Source organism: Suncus etruscus, chromosome 5, assembly GCF_024139225.1.
Source record: "Suncus etruscus isolate mSunEtr1 chromosome 5, mSunEtr1.pri.cur, whole genome shotgun sequence".
In the NCBI taxonomy this organism is placed as follows: Eukaryota; Metazoa; Chordata; class Mammalia; order Eulipotyphla; family Soricidae; genus Suncus; species Suncus etruscus.
In genome coordinates this window covers 115,418,738-115,429,644 of record NC_064852.1, presented here as the reverse complement: position 1 = coordinate 115,429,644, position 10,907 = coordinate 115,418,738, and the positions used below count along the sequence as shown (strand labels likewise).

Genomic DNA, 10,907 nt, shown 5'->3' with positions numbered 1-10,907 from the left:
TATCCTTCTGTCACCTAATTTTCTCTATTCTTTATGACAGCTCCTCTCAATTTTTTTTAAAGGAACACTTCTCTCTTTTTATTCTTGGAAATGCATAATTTGTTTCTGGAAATTCAGTCTTTGTTCTGGGAAGTACATTCTTGGCTTGCCATAAAACTACATCTTCTAGACTGGTTTATTTTTTTGTTGTTTCTGGAATAAATCTATTTGGTGGAACTGGCCACTCATTTGTTTGAGGTCAGTGTGATATATAATAGGCATTTTCTTTTTCTTTTTATAGGAAACACACCCAGGGTCATAGGGTGCGGATTAGGGGCATGCCTGGCTTTTCTCAGCTTGGGTATGCAAATTTTACATTTGAGTGATGAGCCCAGTGGTATGGTGCTCAGAAGCCAGACCTTGTGGTGGCCTATTGTTCAGAGATGCCAGGAACTGAACTCAAGACTGTATATATGCTAGTTATGTGTTCTATCATTTGAGCTACATCCCTAGCTCAGAGAAATAGGCATTTGCTTAACTGACTTCTACTTAATGACTTGCCAGCTTATTTATATTCTCATAATTTTGGGGCAGTTTATGGTCTTAAAAATATGAAATGCTTCACGAATTTGAGTCTCATAATTGATCCTTCCTGAGGTCAATGACATTAGGAATACTTTAGACTAGCAGTCTATTCACTTTATAGTCCATCCTGTTCTCAGTTGAGTGTATACTTGTTAAGAGACATTTTTTTCTCAAATCCATTAATAATATTTGTATTTATCACCATATTTAGATATTAAGCAATAAAATGGAAGTAAGACTCTGAAAGCAAATATAAAGAGTTTTTTCATCTCTACAAGCATAACTTTGGCACAGAAGTAGGGCGTTTGCCTTGCATGTGGCTGACCTAGGATGGACCATGGTTCAATTCCCCCTGTGTCCCATATGGTCCCCCAAGCCGGAGGGGTTTCTGAGCACATTGCTAGGCGTAATCCCTGAGAGTCACGGGTTTGCCCCGAAAACAAAACAAAACAAAACAAAAAATGCAGAGTGATAAGTTTAAATTAAGAACAAGGAAATTCTATGAATGGTTCTTCATGTTCAAGTGTATCAGACTTGAGGTTTCAACAGATGATTCCTTATAAAGGAGGGCAAGTCAAGCATGTTACAGTTTTGGGGTTTTTTTGATAGCACAGCGGTAGGGTGCTTGCCTTGCATGGGACTGACTCATGATGGATCTGGATTCAATCCCTGGAGTCCCATATGGTCCCCCAAGCCAGGAACGGTTTCTGAGTGCAAAGCCAGGAGTAACCCCTGAGTGTGGCCCCCCTCCCAAAACCCCCCAAAAATGAACGTTAAAGGTTGTTTTTTGAATTGGTAAATATAGTGATGTACTTTGGACTTGATGATGAATTAAATGGAAAATTAGAAAAAGAAGGGCAAGAGAGAATAAAAAAATGGTAGATTTGATTCACTAGAGAGTTTTAGGGATAACAGAATCTTCTGAGATATTAGAAATTGTAAAATGAAAATCTAATTTTTTGTTGAAAAGCTTTTGCTTTATTTATTTATTTTTTAGTTCAGTATTTTACAGTCTATGTTAAACTGGTATTTTTATATTAATATCTTTATTTAAACACCTTGATTACAAATATGATTGTAATTGGTTTTCAGTCATGTAAATAACACACCCCGAAAATCTTATTAATGATAATGAAAATATTGAAAATAAAATTATAAAAGAAGTGTACTTAATGGTAATGACCATCGAGGACTGGTTACTGGTCTTATAGAAAATTCTTTATTAGGGATGAATAAAAAATAATGAGGGGGCAGGCTGCATAGGAAGAACATTCAATCAATAAGAATTATTTTAGGGCCCGGAGAGATAGCACAGAGGCGTTTGCCTTGCAAGCTTCCGATCCAGGACCTAAGGTGGTTGGTTCGAATCCCGGTGTCCCATATGGTCCCCCGTGCCTGCCAGGAGCTATTTCTGAGCAGACAGCCAGGAGTAACCCCTGAGCACCGCCGGGTGTGGCCCAAAAACCAAAAAAAAAAAAAAAAAAAAAGAATTATTTTAGAATTAAGGCTAGAGGAAGACTCGAGATAAAAAGTAACAGACATGCCAATTGACAAGTGATGTCCTTCAGGGTCAGAGGACAGCGAACTTTTTGGGTAGCCATGGCTACCCAAAAGAATATTATGGCGGAATGGGGGACTAAACTGGGCACTACAGGTGGAAGAGCCTGGTTGGGATAGACAGAGAGGGTGGTGGAGACAATGGGAAAGTTGTTTCAGGTTACAGATCATAGAATGAATGAAGGGCACTTGGCAGAAAGGCTTATTATTGGACTTAGTGAGTATAACAGGGCTGGGGGTGGTCTGCTTTGTTTTTACTTTTTATGTAGACAAGGAATGATTGCTTGTCTGTTGAATTTTAGAATGATCTCAGAGTACTAATTTAAACTGTTGTTATCATGGAACTACAATTCATTATTGAGCAGATGTTTTGATGCTCTAAGAAGTTGCCTGTACCTTGTAAACCTGAAAAATTGTCAAAAGCTTAAAAAAAGTGTAGATGAAAGCACATCAGAAAGCTAAAAAAAACATATTTGAATCTCCACCCAAGTTTACAAAGAGGCTTTATTTTCAGAAGCAAGTGTCTTGTCTGATAAATCTCAGGTTCTTTCTTTGAACCCTGATCTTACAGCTCTTTATCTTATAACATCACCCCTTTACCTTGTTAATTTTTTCCATACAAGTAAAAGTAAACTAAATTAATTCTGCCACTTCCCCTCTACATGATTTTCCATTCACAATAACAATTCGTTGATTTGAGAATAGATAATTACTTATAGTGAAATCTTGTAACATGATTTCCTTCACTATTTAAAATTAGTGTGCCCTACAAAAACATTTGAAGGTTAAATTATAACAAAGTTATGATGAAGGTCAAATATAATAAAATTATGAAGAAATGACTATTAATTGATATCAAAATTGTTTCCCATAGTTTTGTGTTTCCAGAACCAAAATATAATCTACCAAATCATGACTCAAACGTATGAAAGCCCAAATCCTACTAGTATGTAGTGAATTCGGGAATGATACTATAGAAACAGTCTATGTGAAGTAATTTCCAGGGAAAAAGTATGGCCATACTATGCTCCTTAGTCTTAGAGGCCAATGCCATTGCAACGACCCTTTACAAAATCAACACCGAGCTCTCATTTGGCTTTTAGACATTTAGAGTAAAGTCAAAATCTATTTACTTCTTTCAGGTAGCAAAAACAGGTCCTTCATAAAAGTGTACTGCCAAAATGAAATTTCAAAAAGTAGGGACAGACTACTACAGACTTGGGTAGTCTTTTATCTCTTAGTTAGAACAACATAGAAGTGAAATTATCATAATTTCTAGGTGAAATATATTCAAAATAGGGTTTTGTTTGTGTTTGTTTTTGGACTGCACCCAGTGGTGCTCAGAATATACTCCTAGCTCCTCACTCAGAAGTTACTCCTGGCAGGTTCAGGGGAATCTATGGGATTCCAGGGATAAAACCATGTCAGCTGCATACAAGACAATGCCCAACCTGTGTACTATAACCCTGGCCCCCAAATAGGGTAATTTTCAGGCAACATATGTCCAAATTGTCCATTTCCAAAATGTCTTCCTGTCACCACTTTTCACTGCTTATTTATTCAGGGTCCCAGTGAAAAAGAGGCAGTAAACTTTTCAAAGAAGTCTCTGAAGAAGTTTAAACAAAGAGAGTCTTTATAGGAATATAGATAAGATGAAGGGAAGTAGCAAAGATGATGACGCACTTATGGTACCTCAGTATTGGGATGCTTTTATTACTTTCAGGCTTGAAAGGGACAGGAAAGTGAATGGTGTCACAGAATCCAACAAAGGATTGGGGGACTGTCCTACAGGAGTTGTGAAGGAATGTGGCCATAGCCCAGACCTCACTGCCCAAAGAACAAATACCTCAGTCTTCCTCTTTCACCACCAATTATTGGAACCCATCTGGAAGCCAGAAGGCAAAAGTATCTCAATAATGCAGTGCAAAGTGACAAATTTCTTTAAAAAATAAAAGAAAGAAATTATTTAACTGAATCATCTTGAGATAAACAGTTACAAAGTTCTTTAGAATTGAGTTTTAGTTATACAATGCCCAATACCCTTCACCAGTACACATTTCCTTCCAACCATGACTCCATTTCCATCCCATCCTCCTCCCTTTCCTCTCCCCTGTGACCAACTTCTTGAAATATGAAAAAGTCAAGAATATATTTGGAAAAGTAAAAGGAAAATAAATAGCACTGTAACTTTTGGGGATTCTTTTATTCTCTCTTATAGTAAATTAGTGCATTTCAAAAAAGTTAGTGTAATTTCTCTTGAGGGTAATACTTGATTAAAGTTCTGAAAAATTGTATTTTTAAAAAATTGAGCCATTGTTTTAGAGAGGTCTTAATGAATAGCACACACTGAATAAAAATTAAAAGAAGTGACAAGAAAAGCCATAACATTATGTTTATCAGTGTTCATATGAAGTTGTGAGGAAACAGATCTATGAATTGAGCCCTAATTTGATAGCCTTCACCATACAGACAGCACAAAAATTCTGTGGAGAGTCAATTTCTGGAAAAAAGGAGAGAATGACTGTGTGTTTCTGTAGAGAATTTCCTACCCAAAGGAATTTCTGTCTGAAAGAAAGATTTGGAAGAAAGGGCAGGCAGAGATGGGAGTATTAAGTCTAGCATATGTCCTGGAAGCAGATCAGGCTAAAGAGAAAAAGTGACACTTGGCTACACGAGTCTACTTATGCTTCCCAAATGTTCCAGTCAGAGAAGTCCCTTCACATTGGTGATGGGAAATGTGCACTGATAAAGGGTGTTGGACATTGTATGACTGAAACTCAATCATGAACAACTTTATAATTGTGAAAGGAAAAACCCTCAGCTGTATTATGAACAACGTGTTAACTGTGGTGTTTAAATAAAATGATTGAAAAAATAAGAAAAGTCCCTTCACTGTCTTGAAACCAAGTAACTTCAATACATTGGAGGGTACTGGCTCCCCCCACACACACACTGCATTTTTCCATTTATTTATTCATTCATCTTCCATTTAGAAATTCAGCTTCTTGCTGCTGCTGAAAAACGTAGATTAAAAAAAAGTGCAATTTGTCCCTGGAGCATCGTAATAAGAACTAACAGTTATTTAGCATATCCCTTAAGGAAAGTTATATTTTCTCATTTATTTCTCATGAAACATTTTCAGGCACTGTAGTAGACAAATATTAACTTTATCAAAAAATATTGAGTGTTGCAAGGTTAAAGGACTTGCTTCAAGCCTCAGAAATTCGTTGTCCAGCTAGGATTCAAATCTTTGGCTCCAGGGCTAGTATTCTTTGCTCTTTCCCATGTCACAGGCCAGTGCGGGAGACAGGCTTGTGAACAAATAATTGCAGTGTAATGAATGAGGTAAGTGCTAATAGAGGGATGTACAACGTGTTAAGGGAAAGGAAGGAGTGACTAAATATGCCTATGTGTATGACATTTGTGCAATTTCCCTTCTACACTGCCAGAAATGAACATAGTGGAGTCTTTTCAGGGAATACTTGATTATCAGTACACATGGATACAGATATAGGACTCAATTCATGCTGCTCAGCTGCCCCTCCCAAGCCTAAAGCACTTAAAATAATTTCATCTTGACATCTTGGACTGCCTCCAAGAGTTCTGTTCCAGCTCTGGACAGGCAGAAACAGGAAGAGGATGTCCTAATGTTCCCTAACTAGAGACCTTAACTGGACTTTGGAGAGCTTTGTGATAAAAATTCTTGTGAAGATTTCTATGGCCCTGTCCTCTAGCTGTGTGCATGGCAACACATGTATCAGTCACATTCTTGTGATTGAAATTATTTTAGATATTGTTTTGATTCTTTTACTCCATTTTTTCTTTCTTTTTTTTTTTTTTTTTTTGGTTTTTGGGCCACACCCGGTGACGCTCAGGGGTTACTCCTGGCTATGCGCTCAGAAATCACTCCTGGCTTGGGGGGACCATATGGGACGCCGGGGGATCGAACCACGGCTGTCCTACGCCAGAGCTTGCAAGGCAGACAACTTACCTCTCCACCCTCCTGGTCCCTACTCCCATTTTTTGTAACTTTGATTCAAATGATGAAGATTTTCTTTTCATAAATGGGAATTTATCCCTCAATGATTTAAATTTTTCTTTTACTTTGCTATAATTTAGTGGCAATCAATTCCATTTTCTGCTAATCATTCATAATAAATTCACATGTGCCCCTTCTGTCTAGGTGGAAATTGTTTATATGAATCATTTTAAAAATGATTTAGGATAGAGCAAAGAGTCTTTCTTTCGGTTTTTCTATCAATTGATATGAGAGTAGGCATCATAGTGTTTATCTAACTGGACTGGGCAGTGTAAACAGGTGCTGTCTGCTTCTGCCAAGTGTTGGCCTATTCATGCCAGGATGTTCAGAACATCCTGCCATTCAGTGTAAACACCAGGTGGAAGGCTAATCCAGAGATCCAGAGCTCCTCACTCCTTCCTCTTTGGTGAATGAAAATCTCTGGAAAGTCCCTTCGCAGGAACTGACCTTCTAAGTCAATGGCTATCACTTCAAAATGACCCAAGAAGAAACTTCAATCGGTTACTTTAAAATCAATTTTATGTTTAATATAATTTTTGAAGTGACCTTAGAAACTCATGGAGAAATTCTAAGTAATCAAGTAGTCACTTTAAAGGTTCAATGGATGAGAAAATTCTTTCTCCTTTCTAAATTGGAAACATCCCCGTAGAGGGTGAATTCCAAATGAGTGAATGGAAATAGACATTTTGTGGTGATCATAATAATGTAGATAGAGATACCAAAATATAGAATATGTCCTTAAAAATTAAACATTGGTGCAAACCAGTGTTACTTTAATTAAAATAAAATAATCTGTGTGGAGTTTTATGCCATTGATGGATCACAATATTCTGCCTTAGGGAAGACAAGATGACAAGACCATCCTTACAACCCTGGGATAACTTCTAGGTCTTACAATGATCAAAGTTACATCTTTGGTCTACAAACTAAATGGTATTACACAGACCCAAGACAAATGCATCATGAGGGAAGCTTTCCTGGAGGAAGTACAGTCACATTAACTGGCTGAGCTTCATCACACAAAGTCCCACTCTCACTGACTTATCTGAATTAAGGATACTAGTAAATCATACTGGAACAGGTGGTTAGATATATGGAGCATTTTTAGAGGAGAACACAAGTCCAAAGGTTTTGCAGGTAAAGAGACTATGTATGTTGATTACTTATCATGCAAGAAACGATCTGAAAATTGATTATTGTGGTGAACCACTGGTTGTCTTCCAAACAGATTTTACCCTTTTCCATTAAAGTCAGAATCCTACTCTCTAACTAATAGACTTGAAATCTTGGCTAGTTATACTATTACTTCTGGCTAATGGACTCTGTACAGCAGTGATTATCTAGGGAAGGAAAGCCCCCCTTTCTCATCCTGCCTTATGATTGGCTAGAATATGTTATAAGGGTGTTTCATTTGGGAGCATATGTATCCAAGTTTTGTAGGGCTTCAGGGCAGAAAGCACCTGGGTCTCTGAGCTGTCATCTGCCCTAACTGCTTATTTATACACTGTTAAAAAGAGGTAGAACACACATTTCACACCTGGTGTGAAAGTCCTATGAATTTGAGCCTCTGTGAAAGAAGTTAAGACTTTATCTTGAGCCTATGACTTTGAAATTCAGTAGACTAGAGTCATTGTAGTTGAGAATGTTGCCTCATTGATCCAACCTATCTATTCTAATAGGTAGTATAATTAGTCTTCTGAGAATGCTGTATCTTCCTTTTAGGGTGGTGTGTTATGGGGGGCTACATAGAAAACAAAATGGATATGAAGTTATGAGTAGGGATCTAGACATTTTACTTAGACTTGTACAAACATCCTGTCAAAAACATGGTTTACTTAGACTCAACAAAACAAAACAAATCAGAACAAGACCAGAATCAGGAGTCCCTGACTACTACCTTTGTCATATTTCTCTGGTCTCCCCATGATTGATGTTTGGGGGAGCAAAAATACTTTATTAGACATGACTACACTGTTTGAATCGGTTACTAGGACATCTGTGAAATTTCCATAATATATCCCAGGAAAGAAATTCTAATTTTTCTTTGAGCTACATTGTTCCTTAGCCAGAAATACAAGGAAACCACTGTTTGCTGTGGTGTTTTGGCAGAACTCTGAAGTGTGGCCTGGATCTGGTAAGCCACACTCCAAGAATAAGGCACCATTTACGTACAAAATTGTTGAATTTGGGTAGAAATTCAGGGAAGCTTGTGAAGCCACTTTCTTGCAGGGTCAAAAAGAGCTTATTTTTCAAGTCAGTGAGCTTCACTGTTTACTGGTGACTACCAAAATAATTATTTCCTGTGTGGGTCACTGGGAGTGAGGTAATCTCAAGGAAAATGTTCCATTGTGCTTACTGGGCTGGGCAGTGTAACAACCCCAGACAGTCCCTTAAAGCAACAAGAATAGTATTGAGGGGCCGGAGAGATAGCATGGAGGTAAGGCGTTTGCCTTTCATACAGGAGGTCATCGGTTCAAATCCCCGCATCCCATATGGTCCCCCGTGCCTGCCAGGAGCAATTTCTGAGCCTGGAGCCAGGAATAACCCCTGAGCACTGCCGGGTGTGACCCAAAAACAAACAACAACAACAAAAGAATAGTATTGAAAGATAAAATATGGCTCATATGCCCCTTGGAGGAAGATTTGTTTTCTAATTTTTTTCAGTATCTTGGAAGAGATGGAGAATGTGAATGCCCATATACAAATACACTTAAATGTATCTGTTGGTGTCTTCATCATGTTGAGTCATTTAAAGTGCCTTAGGTCTTTTCATAGAAGAAGCTTATCCTTTCTAATTCTCCATGAAAGCTTCTTTTCCAGTATAAGGCATGAATCAGGGCCTGCTTGAGGACATATTTCATTTACCTTAAGAGTTTCAATACACACCAGTGGCCTCTCTTTGACATCAAAGCCCACCAATCATCCATGGGTAAAATGTATGGCTTCAAAGGAGATAACCTGCAGAGAGGTGCCACCAATCTTCCTGGCACCATGACATGGAAATGAAATGGTTCGTGAGAAGTTCCTGGCCAGTCAGAGTGGCAGCATTTGAAGTGTCAAACTTTATGGACTTAGGGATTAAACCATTCAATTTTTAACTGCCATCCTCCCTAGAATTAGGACAAGAAGCAAAGAATTTATCTCTCCCAGTTATAAGATAGGGCCTAGAGATGAAGTCATGAAATTTTCCTATACCTGGATGTACACGGAATCTATTATGCTGAGTGAAATGAGTCAGAGAGAGAGAGAGAGAGAAAAACGCAGAATGGTCTCACTCATCTATGGGTTTTAAGAAAAATGAAAGACATTCTTGCAATTATAATTTTCAGACAAAAGAGAAAAGAGCTGGAAGTTCCAGCTCACCTCAGGAAGCTCACCACAAAGAGTGATGAGTTTAGTTAGAAAAATAACTACATTTTGAACTGTCCTAATAATGAGAATGTATGAGGGAAATGGAGAGCCTGTTTAGAGTACAGGCGGGGGTCGGGTGGGAAGGAGGGAGACTTGGGACATTGGTGATGGGAATGTTGCACTGGTGATGGATGGTGTTCTTTACATGACTGAAACCCAAACACAATCATGTATGTAATCAAGGTGTTTAAATAAAAAAAAAAAGATAGGGCCTAGAAAGTTGAGTGAACTGCAGCAGGTAGATCAATTGGTATGAGCTAATCAAATCAGGCCAGCAAAATGGTCCATGCACCCAAGGAATGGTGACGGATACATACTATCTGGTTCATTGTTATGTCTTACCTTTCATTTCTGCTCTGGTATATGAATTTATCATGTATATTAAATATAGAGCTACTTTCACCATGAAAGAAAACCTTGATTACTGATTAATGGATGTTTATTACTTTCTCTCTCCAATTTTCATTGAGAGCCTGCTGTGTGGGGTCGATGTGCGGAATGCAAAGGTTAATAAAACAGATATAGCTCAGAACCTTAAGAACTTCAGTGTCTACTGGAAGAGATGGACAAACATAAATGAGTACATGGAAAAATAAAAAATTGTGGGCATTAGAAGAATTGAAATGTACATGAGAAATTATTTAAGTTACATAAGATCTATAGGAGAGGACATGAGCCTCCTGGGATAATTGAGGGAGACATTTTGAGACTGAAAATGGTTCAAATTATGAATCATAAGTGTAAAAGAAAAAAACACTCATGACTAAGGGGATGGCTTAAGTGGTAGAGCACAAATACTATAAAATTTGCATTTTATTTTCGGCACCGTGTGGTCTCCTGAGAACTACAAAGTATACTTTTTATAAAAACAATATTTATAGTCTGTAGCATAGAAAGTAATGGGTAGACTATACTCTTGGTGTAATGAAGGCAAGTATTTTGGGATCTACTATTAAGGATAGAGTATCCTTTAATGTGCCAAGCATATGCAGAATGGATTTTGACATTAGAATGGAACTTGATGTTATTATTCAGAGAGAGAGAGAGAGAGAGAAACAGAGAGAGAAACAGAGAGAAAGAGAGAGAAAAGAGAAAAAGAGAGGTCTGAGCTCGAATGTGGTCCTTTCATTGTGTATTGGGAGTCTCATCTTAGCTACTATAAGTTTCAACTTCTTGTGTATAAAAGTTAGCAACATAGAAATTAGAGCTCACTTAAAATATAGGAGAAAAGCAAGTGGAAATTATGTTATGGCCTAGAAGCTGAGAACAAGGTTCTAAAAGTCCCAGTATCAGTAATAGTAATTTGAATTTTGGACATTTCATTTATTAGAAGCTG

The 10,907-nt window shown here is 37.7% G+C and overlaps 1 protein-coding gene across 1 annotated transcript in view; it reads left to right on the top strand.

The window, feature by feature from the left end:
• Positions 1–3,773: 3,773 nt before the first annotated feature.
• Positions 3,774–10,907, top strand: part of CD28 (CD28 molecule) — a 51,639-nt gene continuing 44,505 nt past the window's right edge. Inside the window, exon 1 of the mRNA XM_049772908.1 lies at positions 3,774–4,026. Within this exon, the coding sequence (XP_049628865.1) occupies positions 3,774–4,026 (253 nt within the window). The remainder of the gene's footprint in view (positions 4,027–10,907) is intronic.